The sequence below is a fragment of the Lactuca sativa genome, chromosome 1 (assembly GCF_002870075.4).
Source record: "Lactuca sativa cultivar Salinas chromosome 1, Lsat_Salinas_v11, whole genome shotgun sequence".
In the NCBI taxonomy this organism is placed as follows: Eukaryota; Viridiplantae; Streptophyta; class Magnoliopsida; order Asterales; family Asteraceae; genus Lactuca; species Lactuca sativa.
The window spans coordinates 72,516,905-72,534,285 of NC_056623.2; the positions used below are offsets into that span (position 1 = coordinate 72,516,905).

The following is a 17,381-nucleotide window of genomic DNA, read 5'->3' on the forward strand; positions in this document are numbered from 1 at the left end:
ACCATTGAACTTGTAGTTTGTGTTCACCATAACCATTTTGACCGACTTTTGTCTTGTTATAGCCGGTCAAAAGGTTATGGTGAACACCAACAACAAGTTCGATGGATATTGAGTACGAAAAAAAAAGAAATGGACCAAATGAGAACAAACTCAACAGTTGGTTACCCTCTTCAGTTATTTTTCCCGAAAAGTTAAATGGAATTAAAGTTGCAAAATTATCAAAGACTGTAACATTCTTTCGCAATAATGTATATGAAGAGTGTTTTGGAGGGGTAACTTCGATAAAACATGGTCCATGCTATGCTTACTATGGTTAGTTGCCAACACCTCTCTACAAAAAGGATATGACTGTGTATGAGAGGTATATTTATCAGCAAAAACGTTTACCTCAAAGTATATTATGGTGATGTGTCTGTAAAAGTTGTATGATATTGTACATATTGATGTTATACCTTATCACATGAATTCGATCTTAAAGTTAAGTAAACAAAAAAATCACAACACTTGTGATTCCACCCGTTTGTAGACTTGTCTATAATCCATGATACGCTAAATCATTTGATTGGAAATGTAAATGTAGTCATGAAATGCACCTGCTTAGTCAAGATTCCCCTAATAAATATTCAAGTGCATTACAAAGTTGTACATGTATGAATAATGTTCTTTCGTGAGTTATGTTTTGAAGAGAAGCAAGAATAAATCTCATAAAGTCATTAATATCAACAGAAGATGATGTGAAATTTGTTGTAAATGAGTAAAAGGAAAGTGAATCAGGAGGGTAACCAACTATTGCATTTGTTCTCATTTGGTCCCTTTTTTGTATCCAATATATCATCGAACTTGTTGTTTGTGTTCATCATAATCCTTTTGACCGGCTTTTGATAGTCAATCAAAGGGTTATGGTGAACACAAACAACAAATTCGATGGTAAGTTGGATAAAAAAAACCAAATAAAACAAAAAAATAATTAGTTACCTCAAGAGTCATTTTCGGTAGTATTAGAACTAAATTCATATCCTAAAATTCCCATTTCATCTCTAATAGAGTGGAGTTCAAATCCTTGAAAACCCCTTTTCATAAGCAAAAACAACCTTCTTGTGCGACACGGTGGCATCGGGTCTAAAAATGGTGTTTTGGTCGTATCCACCGACGCGTAAGCAATTAGCTAGTAGCGCCATCGTCTTCGCCACCGGCGCGACACTCTTCGCTGCCGGTGCTTACCTGTCATTCGTTAATATAGCACCTCAGCAAGCTCGGGCCAAAGCTCGCTCCGATTACGTCAAATCCCGCCTCCGCAAGCTTCTCCAAGACGATTGATTCTAACTTTACGCCATCCTCTTCAGTTTATCAAATTAGGTATTTTCATACAATCTTATACCTCCTACTTGTTCTTCTCCCTTAACCAATACCCAATATTCTTCCGTATCCCACTGTTTCCTTCCAATTTGGGAGTTTATGCTAGGGTTTTACTTTCTGGTATGAATTTGTGTTTTTTCATCGCCGATTGAACCAAATCATAGTGATTACTTCGATAGTTTGTATCATTATCTGAGAAATGTCGAAAGGAAACACTTAATTTCCATTAGAAAAATATTTCAGGATATCATCTATCTACTCTAATTTTATAGAAGTCGATACGAATCAAGAACTTAACTTTTTCTCTTATTGCAGGTAGCATTTGTATCAAATAGTCGAATCTTATTACTTATAGTAGCCATGCTTTATTGTCTGAGATCATCACGAGCCACTACATCTGAAAACATTCATCCTAATCAACTACCATTACAGGGTATGCTTAAAAAACTTATATATTTTTGTCTTCGAATTAAATTTTCACAATCTAACATATTTTACAAAATCCAACAGATATAACTTCCAGATCAGGTTCTCAATCCTCCCCAACCCTAACCAACGAGTACACATCAGCATTACAAACAAGCTCCTACAGTGAAATACGCATTTTCCTCGACATAGAAACCGACCAATCCACACACGACCAACTTCTTGCCCAATACCTTCGCCCAAATGGCGAATATGTTGAAGAAATCTTAATTCTTCAACATGAGGAGCCCGGTTATGACAGTTTCATAACCGGGCTCCTCTGGTCATTCTTTGACCATAGCGAAAACAAGGCCCGTATGTGTCTTGACTTAAGTCAAGCAATCAGACGGGCCCGCTCGCTGATAACCCCATTACAGGACCTCCTCTTAGTTCTCCCGCTCGATTCCGATTCCGACTCTCTTTCCTCCCCTCAACGCACCCGCGCCTTCGACCTCCTTCTCAAATACGAACAATTAGAGAACCCGTTTCCCGACCCCGGGTCCCGCAACGTGCGGGGCATGCGCCATTGTTTTGCGGACCTCAACGAACAGCTCCAAATTCAAATCAACAAGTCAAACTCGCGTATCCGGTTCCTCCACCGGGCCGCCATGAGTTTTGCGGTTTGTTTAATTTTGACGACTGTCGGTGTTGTGGTGGCGGGAGTGGTGGTTGCGAGCCATGCGTTGGTGGCTCTTGGTGTTGCTACTTTGATTCCGGTGTGTGTTCCTTCTAAAATTGAGAAGAAAGAGCAATATAGATTAGCACAATTGGATGCTGCTCAAAGGGGGACTTATGTTCTTCATGAAGATATAATAACAATTGAAAGACTTGTGAATCATTTGTATTCGGATATTGAGGTTAATAAAAGGTTTATAAAGAGTGGGTTGTGGAGGGGGAAGGATATGCATTCGATTTTGGAGGTGTCAAGGCAGATAAAAAGGAGTAATGTGTCTTTTCAAAAGCAACTTACGGATCTTGATGAACATTTGTGTCTTAGTTTTGCTGCTATAAATCGTGCTAGATCTCACCTTATTCAAGCGATTAATGTTCGTAGAGATGATAGTTTGTAGACAGAGTTAGTGGAAATTGATTCATTGATTGCAAGAGGTATTCTTTCTATCTTTTATTTAATTTAAATTAGTGACTTGAAACTTAGAAAATGGTAGCTTTTGAGGAAACATATTGTTTTGGGGAACTCTTTATTATATTCCATTTAACAATGTTGATTATAGTTAGGTAACATTTGTGAAATTACTTTTACTGTTTGGTATGAGGGAATGTAATCATAAAAGAATGAAATGAACAAGGTATTATGGAATAAATATAGAAAAAAAAAGTTATTTTAAGAATTAATCTTATATCAGATAACGGTATATTGTTAAATTGACTACATATAAACATATTTTATGTCGTTTAAAATATATACTTTGTGTATTTAAAAAAAAGAAAAAAAAGTTATGTGAGTAATCAATGTTTCATTTTATTCATTTGTAGCAGACAAACATAAAATTTTATTTTCATTGACAAATAATAATGGAGTTACGACATTTGAAAAATCTTGAATGAACCATCTATAATAACAAGATCTTTGGCGTTCTAATTTCATAATGATAATTGCTCTTTATCGTTGATTTTTTCTATTCACAACTTTACGCCTTCCTTATTAGCTTAATCATTTAGGCATCTACATTTAATATTTACTCCTATAGTCCTATTTGTTCTTTTCCCTCGACCAATATAACATTTTTTGTTGTATATATATGTTTAGAAGTTATTTTTGTTGTATAATTAGTGGTTAAAGAACTTTGATTGGTGATCATACCAAACTATATTATTATTTGAAAAATGTCCAAAGGAAACATTTTGTTTACTTTAAGATTTTGTTACTATTTCTTTCTTTTTGTTTTGTTAGACTCCGTACTCTTGCTAGTTTCTGGCTAGTAGGTTGGTCGCTTTTTATATTAAATTTGCCGTTTTAAAAAGGAAAGCTTTAATTTTGGAAGTCAGTCTTTTATTTTAGGTATTGGTTTAACGTATGTAGAAGTTTTTTCGTATTCATGTGTTAAAAATGGTGTAATGATATTCAAAATTTTGGATGGTGTTCAAATTTTTTCGTAAGTTGTATTCGAACCTTGGAATGGTGTAATTAGGATTTTGGTATGCTCCCATTTGATTGAAGTGTTCGATGTATGTGCTATAAATGATTGGGAACTTTTTCAAGAGAAAATATATGCTTAATAACTAATTTCCTCCCAAGAAGTCACTGTGGAAGTTGGACAAAGCGGACTTATCACTCATATTGGGCTTAGATGAAACGGCCTCATGAGATTCAATTACCTAAAATTCTTAGATTACACTAAAATCATCAAGGTTTCTCCATAATTTAATATAATATTATATTTTCCAAAATATACAAACCAAATTTACGAAGAAATGAAAGTCTCAAAAAAAAAAAAAAATTGAAATTTCATCTTAATACAACTACTTCCAAATACTTGAGAATCGGAGTGTCCTAATGATAAAAGCATTTGAATACAGAATAGAGTACACAAATATTATATATAGTTATACACGTAATTTCAAATACTAATCTACTACTAATACTTCCACACCATTACAACTTAAAAGTAATGTGTCCCTATCCATTCGTGAGTGTATACAAAGCACAAACAGTCTTTTCCAATCATGCTCACGTATTTATTATACGAACTATAACAAGGTATGCGACTCCTGACACCAATCACTTGCCTTTTTTTTTTCGAAAGGCAAATATATTAATAAAAGCTAGACTAGCAAGAAACTAGTTGGAAGAACAAAGAAACATTACAAGAACATTAGGAAATGGCAATCTTAGATCCTAGAGCCAACCAATACAATTTATGGTGGCCTTTCTACTCCTATAATTAACCCACCACTCTTTAAGATTATGATGCAACCGAAGCATAGAAAACCAAAAATGCCAATCTTCAAAAGAGAACAAAAGAGAAATAGTAATATTTCACCGTCTAGCAATCTGAGATGTAAGTCTTGAAGGTATAACTAGGGATGTGCGTTTGGACTGAATACCCGAACTGAAATCGAAACATGGACCAGACGGACCTGAATTAAGACCGAATAAATTATTTGGGTCGGTTCTCGGATATCTATTTTTGCCCATTTCGGGTTACGCGGTTCGAGTTACCCGAATAAATGGTTAATCGGGCCAAAAAGATCGACCCGAAAAGTGAATAGTCACTTGAACTGAATAACTCAAATAAACCGAAATGGTCCGAAAGGAAATTCTATATCTAGTTCAAGAAAAAAAATATTAAATTAATATATTTTTTTTGAACCAGATATAGAATTTCATTATTTTGGTTATTCGGGTCATTTCGGTTTATTTGGGTTATTCGATTCAAAAGCATAGTGTAATGTTTATTTTCGTTATTTCGGTCCTTTCGAATTAATAACCGAACCGAAATTCATGTTACATGCGTCAAATCGGTTGATTATTATAATCGATCCGGGTTTTGGCTCCGTATTAGTAGAAGTGGTGGGCAGTTTCCACACCACCATCACATAACTTGAGATGATGTAGAACACGTGGTTCTAAGTGCAAAATTTCCACATTTAGTATAACTTCTAATGTCATATTATATGGAATTAAGTGTCTTGCCATTGGAGGTTTTAAGTGGATTTTAAGCTCACCCTAATCTCGTACTTGTGCACTATGTTCGTAGCTAACCCTTTCTAAATTTTGTTGATACCGAACCAAATGCCAAAGATATCAACTCCAATCATGATCAACTCATGAACCATGTTATGTCTAACATCATATCTAGGTATTTAGACTTGCCAGTATATACGATGCTATATGTGTTAGCTAGAGAGGCAACACTATTGCAATGGATAAAAAATGATATCGGTCTCAAACCACAATGGAATCTCATAAGTAATTTTTTTTTTTTTATCCATTCTGTCTTTTCATAGGCAGTCGATGAGGCTATAAATTCATATTTCATAGTTGAGTTAGTAATACAAGTTTTTTTTGGAAGCACGTCATGCCACCTCACCCTAACAATAACACCCAATCACTTGTAGATAATGATCTTCTGCATTGGTTATCCAACTCGCATCTCAAGAAAATTCAATAAACAACAAATTATTATTTTTGGTTCTTTTTAAAAACTTGAATATTCTTCATGTTGCTTGTCAATGATGGATACTAGGATTACTAATATTTATACTTAATCCATATGCAATATCTTGCCTTGTACTTAGATTTTGTTTGGATTTCAATTATTGTGTGATAAAGGATGAAAGGTTTATTCTCGAGTAACACCATATGAAGAACACAATCGAAATCTAAGACCCAATCAAAATTCTTTTCTAAATGAAGGACACAATATGTTGGCGTTTTCTTTCAATATCCTTACCATCAATAATCACAAACTAAAGAAATAAATTTAAATACAACTTTTAAACACCATGAAATAAAATTAAGATTTAAGACTTCGTGTAGTAACACTTTTGAAATCAACGTTTTAACTTGTATCCTCTTAGGAACATACACTTTTTTAGAGAAATAATTTAACCCTTACAAGCAGTGGTTACATGAATAAAAATGTATCATGTGTCAACTTAATCGTGAGAACACTAAATGAAACAATAACATTAAAATCATTGAAACAAAGTAGGTGGTGTAATAATGTTTCCTTTATCAATGGAAGATAGAATACAATGACAATAGATTACAATCGAAGAAAGAAATATGATTGAAACATTGAGAGTTGTCTTTTTCTTTGCAAAATGACTACAAACTTTCGCCTACAATACGTAATTAACTTTAATAAATGACATATATACGGATAACATAAGTACATTTTATTCAAGATTAGTTCATTTCTAATTTCCAAATACAATAATGTATTTTTTTTTAAAAAAACATATATTAAATTTTGAATTATACAAACCAATTAAATATTTTAAACACGGTCTATTACTGACCTAATTTGATTTTGTTCTTACAAAATACACTAAAAAGTAGGGGTGAACATTGTGCGGTATCAATTCTTTTTTCTCTAAACCGTATACCGCACTAACTATAGTTGGTATAATTTTTTTGTTATCAGTACCATACCAATTATACTTTGTATCAATACTTTTGGTTGCCAACAAGTTTGGTTGGTACAAATTGGTAATGACATATGCCAACTTCTATTATTTTTCTAATATAAGATTTAAAGATAAGCTAATATACTGGGTAATTATGACAATTAATTAAGAAATTAGTTACGTAGTTCTTTTAATTAACACCTTGTTCCCGAGTTCTACTTAAAGAGAGAAATGGGAGGATACGAAGGGAAAGTGAGGGGTGGCGAAGGAAAACTGTGTTCCCGAGTTTCATTAATGGAAGGAAAGTGAGGGGAGGGGAAGGATTTTGGAGCCATATTTTCCTTCCAAATTGGACGGATTTGGGAAGAAAGTGAGGGGAAGGAAAATTTCAAGTTTTATTTTCTTTTTCCTCCTAACTCGGGAACACAAAACTTAAAATTTTCCTTTCATTTCCTCCGAACTCAGGAACACGGAATAATAAATATTTTCCTTCACCTCCCTTTCTTTCTGTCAAAAATTTTCTTCCCTTTCCTTTAACGAATCTGCGAAAAAACTCGGGAACAAGACGTAATAAAAAATCTATTGAAGTAACATTAAATCAATGTTTTAATTTCGTAATTTAACATGGTAATAATTATTAACTAATGTGGTTAAATAACTTATATATATCATTGTCAAACTGACAACTAAAAGATATGATTTCATATATATATATATATATATATATATATATATATATATATATATATATATATATATATATATATATATATATAGCTATGTTATAATGTGAATAGACAACTATTATGTGGATGTGTGGACAGTGCTATTTTATGATAATTACTAAGAGAATAAGTTGTTTATTAGTATGAATGCGTTCAACCTCACACAACTATTTTCATTTTTATTCATTATCATTAATTCTTATTCATTTTTGTTCTTACGCATCGTTTTCCACTCATTTTAATCATTAAAGAATATAACTCAATAAACATTCTGACAACATTATAACATAATGAAAATAAAAAAAAAATATATAATAACTTTATAACGGTTTAATTAGTGAGAATGTACGATAATGACAATAGTTACGTAACAATGAATGTATTCATATTATCAAACAACACATTTTCTTTGTTATTCTCACAAAATAACACTGTCCGCACATCCGCACAATAGATGTCAAATCCACATTTGAACATCTCTCTCTCTCTCTCTCTCTCTCTATATATATATATATATATATATATATATATATATATATATATATATATATATATATATATATATATATATATATATATATATATATATATATATATATATATATGTTGGGTTTTCATTCAAAAATAGTCTAAATTTAGTGACAAAATTGATGTTATTAACAACGAAAGCATTTTATAATTTGAATAATCTAAAGCCATTTTAACCCACCAATGATCATTTTGCAAAGCTTATAAAGATTAAAACATAACCAAATGAAAGAAAAAATTTACAACCTTTTAAAACTTTGGTTCCTTTTGGCAATTAGGAAGTTGATGAAGATGACATTATAACTCCAAGAAGAAGCCATCTATAATGTATCCACCGAAGCAAGAATAAACTACCATGGATGCTATTCACTTGTAAATATGTTCTTCTTAAGCTTTAATACATATTCCAAAACATGTTTAAAGATAAGCAACACATTAAGCCTTGAATTCTAACATCCTTTGCAAGAAACAAAGGAGAAGGAGGGAGGGAGAGAGAGAACCTTGAAAATGGCTAACCAAAATGAGAGCATTTCATGAGAGAAAAAGACTAACTTCATTACTTGTAATACCTTTATTTATCATGCAATGCATACAAAATTCTATACCACAAAGTGAAAATGGTGAGGCCTTTTCTTACATGTATGGGATATATATTAAACAACAAAAAAAACAATCCCATGCCCTCCTTAGTATCTTCGACTATCATGGTCAAAAAGGAAGGGATGAAGTGTGCTTTACATAATCACCTAACTAACTAATTGGATGTCAACTTGATGGTTACTTAAAGTGACCAAAATGTTGTACACAACATTAACATTCTTACCATATGATATTAAACTAGTTTTGTTCTCTTTTATTATTATTTCCTATAAACAATAATTCCCAATTTTTTAGAAAATATTATTTTCACAAAATATTATTTTTCCAATTAAATACAAGTGTTGATAATATTTATTACTAATCAAATTATACTAATAGATAATCAATTAGTAGTAACTTGTAATAAGGTGTGACCCTATAAGATCATATGTCAGTAGCAGTATCATTCTATAATAACTCTTGAGCATACAAGATCTTTCGATCTCCTATTTCAACATGACTCATCATAGATTAATATAGCAATGGTGAACGTCTAACAACATTTCACGACCCCGAATAACACACGAAGAAGAATGCCATTCATCAACATACAATTCCCAAAAGCTCAAAGCTTCAATTGATGTATTAATGTAAGTTTATCAGTTATCCGTTTGTTACATACATCATGTTGAACATGAGACTTGGATCACAATCAATCTCATTCGGAGTTCAACTTTTGGTAATGCACGTTAGATGTCTATCTATCAACACATAAGAGGAACAAATCTCATATTGACTACATAAGCGTCTTGCATAGTTCATGTTATACATGAAAATAACTTTTATAACTGCCCGTTTAAGGATCACATTTTAATCATATCTAAGCACAACAATGTTGGGTTATTAGAGAAACATCAATCCTATGGTGCACATGCAAACCTTATAGCTTTAGATCTAGGTTTTTCTAATTGTACATGCAATAATCATCTAAAGCTTACAAACCCTAATACTAGCATACGAAAATCAAAATCAATATCTAATAAACAAGTTAGAATGATACCTTTGATTTTAGCACCTCAAATGTGATGCCTCTAATGGATCACAAGCACCAAAAGCAATTAGAGAATCTTAGAGAGAGAGAGGGAGGAGGCTCAAATTGGTTGACTATCCTTCTTAGGGTTCGAGTGGCCGATTTCAGCTATCCCAAGGGTTCCTTATATAGCTGAGCAGTTAGGGTTTCAGTCAAAACCCTAATCCAGTTGCTTAGTCCTTAAGCAGCCCAAAGGATCCTTCCAGAAGTCCCCTTGGATGATTTCTCTGTGGACTCCCACATAGAATTCATCCATTGCTTCTTTATGGATCCTAAGCCTAACCTTGTAACTATCTCATAATTACAATATCAGCCCCTTGATTTAATTAATCTCTTTTTACCACAAAGTTAATTCTAAATTAATTCTTGACCAATATTAATTAAACGATATGATTTCTCCTTTAATATATTATTCATATAATATATTAATAAACCATAATAACCTCTTTCTCCATTATTCATCCAGTCAAGTTGCTCTGGTGAAGGCAACCCAAATGCTACAACCGGGTCAAGTACATACCAAATATAGTTATGGGCTTAGAAACCTAATCCAACAGTCTCCCACTTGGATAAGTCTAATAACTATAAATGCAAGTAAGACTTCAAAATCCGATTATCAATCGTAGCTCACAAAAGCCGTTGTCGAACTCTGACACGTCCTTTAGATAAGGGATCGTATAATCCTCCGTTTTCAAGATATCGTGTGGAAAATCACATTGAACATAGTCATACTTATTGTCCAACAGTTTGTTTCTCGATCTCTGATTCGTCTGACACAGAACTTAATTGAACACATCAATTCAGTCCTGACCGAGCCCGACACACAAGTTAAACCAATCATCAAGGGGCCCAAGATATCGCTTTTACCGTCATAGGATAAAAGGAATAGATAAACTTCGACTTATATGCTTGTACTATTTACTCATCAAATCGTACACAACAATACGTTTTATAACATCAAGTTACTGATGTGTTTACGTATTATCAATGCACAACCAACTCGTAAACAACAACTCATATATCTAGGTTTAAACACTTAGAAAATCTACAAGCCAATTCATGACAGTCTTCTTTCATACTTACTTCCAACGTATGATCGACTGTGGATCATTTAAATAATCTTATTATTTAGGAAGTCAAAACATGCAAAGTGAAACAATAGTAAATAATTGACACAAGACAGTAACATTACTTATAAATAAAACACCTTTATTTAATTATCAAAATGTCAACTACAATTTATCTATTACAAGTTTCTAAAAGCTATCTAATTACTAAAACTAATATCGCCCTTCAGCCCAATGCTCCTAGTATGCTGCAAGTGCTTAACCCTATTAAGTCCCTTCATAAGGGGATCAGTTGGGTTCTCTTCTGACGATACCCTATTTACTACGAGGAGTCCCTCTTCTACCTGATGTCTAATGAAATGATATTTTATGTCGATATGCTTGGATCTGCCATGATCCCTCGGTTCCTTGGTTAAGACAACCGCACCTTCATTATCGCAGAAAATCTCCATAGGCTCCTTTATGGCAGGTACAAATCCAAGGTTTCCGATGAAGTTCTTTAGCCGTATTGCCTCCTTTGACGCTTCGCTCGCTGCTATGTACTCTGATTTGCACATTGAATCAGATACGGTCTCCTGCTTGGAACTTTTCCAAGTCAATGCTCCTCCATTCAGGGTAAAGACCTAGCCCGACTAAGAGCAGAAATTATCTCGGTCGGTCTGAAAAATGTCATCACTATACCCTCGCACTCCTACCGAGGATAAGGAACCATTCCTTAGTCGTTCGTAGGTACTTAAGAATATTCTATATTGTGGTCCAGTGTGATCTACCAGGGTTCCCTTGATATCTGTTGACCATGCTCAAAGCGAAGGCCACATCAGGGCGAGTACACGTTATAGCATACATGATTGAGCCAACTGCGGAAGCATAAGGTACTCTACTCATCTTTGCTATCTCGGCTTCGGTACTCGGGCTTTGAGTCTTACTCAACTTGGCATTGCTTTGGATTGGTAACCCCCATTTCTTGGAATTCTCCATGCTAAAACCTTTTAACACTTTATCCATGTAAGTACTTTGACTAAGTCCTATTAGTCTTTTACTCTTATTTGTCAATATCCTTATCCCAAGAATATAAGCAGCTTCTCCGAGGTCCTTCATAGTGAAGCACTTCCCAAGCGAGGACTTAACCTCCTGCAGGGTTGGGACGTCGTTTCCTATGAGCAGTATGTCATCCACATACAATACGAGAAAGCTAACTATACTCCCACTTGCTTTGACATATACACATGACTCATCCTTACTTCTTGAGAAACCAAACTCTTTGACTTTCTCATCGAAACAAAGATTCCATCTGCGAATGCTTGTTTCAATCTATAAAAGTATTTCTCAAGCTTACACACTCTATTAGGGTGCTCTGCATTGACAAAACCCTCTGGATGAAACATGCAAACATCCTCAGCCAACTTCCCATTAAGAAAAGCGGTTTTGACATCCATATGCCATATTTCATAATCATGAAACGCAGCTATGGCTAGCATAACCCTTATAGATTTAATCTTCGCTATTGGTGAGAAGGTCTCATCATAGTCAACTCCGGGAGTTTGAGTAAAGCCCTTCACAACCAATTGTGCCTTATACATGTGTACTTTCCCTTCCATGTCAGTCTTCTTCTTGAAGATCCATTTGCACCCGATCGTCTTACGACCTGGCACATTATCAACCAAGTTCCAAACTTGATTGTCATACATGGACTGAATCTCGCTGTCCATAGCCTCTTTCCATTTTGCAGACTCCGGGCCCGCCATGGCTTCCTTGTAGTTGTTAGGTTCATCCAAATTTATCAGTGTACTATCACTAATAAATGTATCACCCTCAGTAGTTATATGGAAACCATATAATACAGGTTGAACACTAACTCTACTGGAACGTCTAAGAGGTAAGGACTCGTTAGTCGGTTCAACAAGAGTTTCCTCCTCGGGTTGAGCGCCAGTTTTAGAGGTTCCTTCGTCGTTTGATTCTTGAAGCTCTTCAAGATCAATTTGCCTCCCACAGTGTCCTCTTGGCATATGAGTTCTCTCTCGCGAAAGACTCCTCTCCTTGCAACAAAGACAACATTGTCACTCGGTCTATAGAAAAGATATCCAAAGGAATTCTATGGATAGCCGATGAAAATACACCACTCACTACAAGGCTCGAGCTTTTCGTGAGTCTCTCGTCTTACGAAAGCCTTGCAACCCCAAACCTTGATATGTGCCAACGAGGGAGCTTTCCATGTCCACATCTCATGAGGTGTTTTCGCAACCTTCTTAGTCGGGACTAGATTAAGGATATGGGCAGCAGTCTCTAAGGTGTACCCCCAGAATGAGATAGGTAACGAATCTCGACTCATCATGTAAAGAACCGTGTCCAACAAGGTTCGATTGCGCCTCTCAGCCACACCATTCAACTGCGGTGTCCTAGGTGGCGTCAACTGCGAAACAATTTCACAATCCTTGAGGTAGTCGTGGAATTCAATACTAAGGTACTCACCTCCTCGATCGGATCTGAGCATCTTAATTTTCCTGCCCAACTGATTCTCCACTTCTTGCTTAAACTCTTTGAACTTTTCAAAGGTTTCTGACTTGTGCTTGATTAAGTAGATATACTCATATCTGCTATAATCATCGGTGAAAGTCACATAGAAGCGGTTCGCATCCCTTGTGGTGGATCTAAAGGGCCCACATACATCGGTATGTACGAGATCTAATAAACCCTCACCCCTTTCATAATTACCAGTGAAGGGTGACTGGGTCATCTTTCCAAGTAAACAAGACTCGCACGTGTCATCGTCCTTAAGGTCGAATGACTCTAACACTCCATCCTTTTGGAGTTGGGATATGCACTTCTTGTTGACATGTCCAAGACGAAAATGCGACAAGCATGCTTTGTCCAAAACATTGGAAGAATCAATATGCAACACATCATTTCCTAAGTTGTCTACAACCATCACAGTTTCATATATTCCATTACAAGGAAATGCTTCAAAATAGAAAGTACCATTAAAGAAAGCATTAATAGAACCATTTTCATTATTAAACGAAAATCTAAAACTTTGTTTATACAAACCATGAAAAGAAATAATGTTCGTGTCATTTTTGACGAATAGCAACAGTTATTCAAATCTAAACCTAACCCACTACTAAGCACTAAATAGTAAACTCCAATCTTGGTGACATGCGACGCTTTCCTATTCCCCATGATCAAGTTTATCTTCCCATGATCCACATCCCCACTTCTTCTTATACCCTACAAATCAGAACAAATATGAAAACCACATCCTGTATCAAGGACCCAAGACATATCATGTGATGAGTTATTAGAATGAATAGTATAAATACCTGCAAAGGTGGGCTTTATCTTCCCATCCTTGATGTCCTGTAGGTACTTCGGGCAACTTCGTTTCCAATGCCCTTTCTTGTGGCAGTGGAAGCACTCTGCATCCTTTGGGTTGGAAGAGGGAGAAGCAGGACCAGCTTTCGTTCCACTAGAAGAGGTACCATCGTGAGATTTCTCTTGTGGCTCTTAGAAGGTGCCTTCCTCTTCTTTCCTTTTCCTTGCCCAATAGCCAAGACAGGGGCATCAGTAGTAGGAGTAGATGCAATAGATTTTCCTTTTAGACTACTATCAGCATTCCTTAGCAGGCCTTGAAGCTTGCTTAGAGTGACCTCCTCCTTGTTCATGTGATAGGTCATACGAAACTGGTCGTAGCAAGGAGGCAAGGAGTGTGGAATGATATCTATGGCCAGCTCCTCATCGAAGTTGACATTCAACTTCAGCAAGCAGTCCATGAATCTTTTCATTTTCTGTAAGTGGGCCGTGATGGACTCTTCGTCCTTCATTTTGGTAGTCATCATCCTAGCGATGATCTCATACCTTTCCTGCCGAGCACTTTGATGGTACCTTTCCATCAAATCTTGTTGTATCTCTTTTGGATAGTAGTCCTCGTAGGACTTTTGGAGTTCAGTAGTCATTGTTGCGAGCATGATGCAATGAATTTTTTAGCATCTCGCTCATGAGTTTTGTATGTAGAAATTTCCTCGGGAGTAGCAGTGGTGTGGTTAATCTCCCTCGGCTCCTTGTTGAGAACATACTCTTTGTCCTCGTAGCGGGTGACCATGCGGATGATGTGGATCCAATCGTTAAAATTGGACCCATCAAATATCCACCCTCCCACACAAGTTCATGAGTGAGAATTAGCCAGAAGGGGTTGAGCCAGAAGCGTTGTTTTGAGTAGACATCTGAAAAAGAAAAGAGACAAAGTTTAGATTAGATAAGAATCCCCAATTTAAAACCCAAATGAAAAATTAGGGCTACGACCCAACACAATTATTTACAATTCAGAAGAGGGTTGTTGTAATCTAATTGCAAATAATTTGAAGGTAGGTAAATGATGATTTACCAATTTCCACCATGAAAAACGAAAAAGACAATTAAGTTTTAAATAAGTTGAATTTCCTAGATTCTTTTGAAATTCATTGAACTTTTCAATGGCATGTTTAAATCTCGATATGCCCTTCAAGTTTGTGACTAGGATATCGAGGATCACAAACAAGGTGTGAATAACTATGTAAATGTACTTGGTGCTCCCGATGTCATCTACCACCTAATCAATGTGCCGGTAAACCACACACGCTCCATTGATTTATGATAAGCATTTAGCCACCCTTTGCCACCAATGCTAGTCCCAAATTAGTGTGTCGGTTATCCACGCACGCTCCACTAACGACTTGGCAGGGTGCAAAGTGTAATTTCATGGAATAACATCATTTTCACATTTTTCCTAAAGTAACTAAGATTGGGAATTTATATAAACATTTAGTTACTTTATAGATCATTATACTTATTAATGAGGAATTAGTTGCCCTATCCTACCCGTTCGGCTAACGACCCCCCACCAATCAAGGAAGTAGTATGTGAGAGAGGACACCCATTAAACCACCATTTTATAGGCAGTAACCTTATAACCCCCGTATAGATCGGCTTTGTGAAAGAGGCCTACTAACGGCAAGACTAGCTTATCTTATATATATATATATATATATATATATATATATATATATATATATAATTTTTAATCTTATAATATTATAATAGTATAATGTTTGAATTTTAAACTTGTAAAATTCTATGGTTTAGAATTTAAATATTTCAAAACTAAAATTTTTAATTAAAAAATTAAATTCCAAAACTTGATGGCAAGTTTTGAAACTTTTCAAAACATCTTTTAGATCAAATTTGAAAAATAATTAAATAATCATATAATTAATCTTTATCACACAATTTGACCTAATCTATTTTCTTAACAAGATAATTCAAATAAAAATACAAATAATTAATCTTTATCATATCAAACAAGTGATTATCTTATTTATGACAATTATCTTTCAATTGCATTAGGATAATCAATACCATATTGAAAAAATCGAATTTTATTAGTCAAAAACGTTTTTGGTAATTATCCTAATTCAATTTCAGTCAAAATCCTGAAAAATTAGCCAACTGACGACCCGACTCGCCGAGTCACTGATTGGACTCGTCGAGTAGCTCTGACTCATTGAGTTCATCAGGTGACTTGACGACTTCATCAGGCAGAGGCACAAATTTTTGGATTTTTAGCTTCGAACAAATTAACAATGCATCAAATACAAAAGAAAAACGACCTAGGTTGTGATACCACTATTGGGTTATGAGCAATACGTCAAGCCTATGGTGCACATGCAAACCCTAAAGCTTTGGATCTAGGTTTTTCTAATTGTACATGCAATAATCATCCAAAGCTTACAAACCCTAATACTAGCATACTAAAATCGAAATCAATATCTAATAAACAAGTTAGAATGATACCTTTGATTGTAGCTTGATGATCTTGAACCTTTAAGAACCTAGCACCTCAAATGTGATGCCTCTAATGGATCATAAACACCAAAAGCAATTGGAGAATCTTAGAGAGAAAGAGAGAGAGAGAGAGAGAGAGAGAGAGAGAGAGAGAGTGTGTGTGTGTGTATGTAACAACGTAAATTTTAAAACAATTTTTCGTTTTTTTCAACACAAATAAACTCATTTAATATTCTCAAAATCTCATGTGTATCCAATGTCATTACAATAAAACATATCCCAGAATCTCAAAAACATAATCCTATGCATGTGTGTACAAATCATGCCGGCTCCTTCCCGCGACCGCGAGAATAACCTGAAACACATAACACATAACATGGTAAGCACAAAGCTTTGTGAGTTCCCCAAAATACCACATACAACACATATTAGCCACTCGAGGCTCTAACTCTGTTTGACCCTCTGGTCAATGTGTCTCAGTGGGACCCTCCAGTCCCATAACTCTGTGGACCCTCTGGTCCTAGCTCTGTGGACCTCCCGGTCCTAACTCTGTAAACTCTGAAACATACATAGCATAAATCACATAGAAATAATGCAGTGTATCACATCATATAAATGTCATACAAAATACTCTGTCACATAACTCTAATTACCACTCTAGGT

The 17,381-nt window shown here is 35.0% G+C and overlaps 1 protein-coding gene across 2 annotated transcripts; it reads left to right on the forward strand.

The window, feature by feature from the left end:
* Positions 1-1,051: 1,051 nt before the first annotated feature.
* LOC111916666 (UPF0496 protein At3g19330) lies at positions 1,052-3,061 on the forward strand. Of its 2 annotated transcripts, XM_023912339.3 has the most exons (3): positions 1,219-1,356; positions 1,672-1,789; positions 1,867-3,061. In XM_023912339.3, exons 2-3 carry the CDS (start codon positions 1,717-1,719, stop codon positions 2,889-2,891), a joined length of 1,098 nt encoding a protein of 365 aa, XP_023768107.1. In that variant the 5' UTR covers positions 1,219-1,356; positions 1,672-1,716; the 3' UTR covers positions 2,892-3,061. The 2 variants fall into 2 exon arrangements, with proteins under 2 accessions (XP_023768108.1, XP_023768107.1); XM_023912340.1 differs by lacking the exon at positions 1,867-3,061 and having other exon boundaries at positions 1,052-1,356.
* The last annotated feature ends 14,320 nt before the right edge of the window (positions 3,062-17,381 follow it).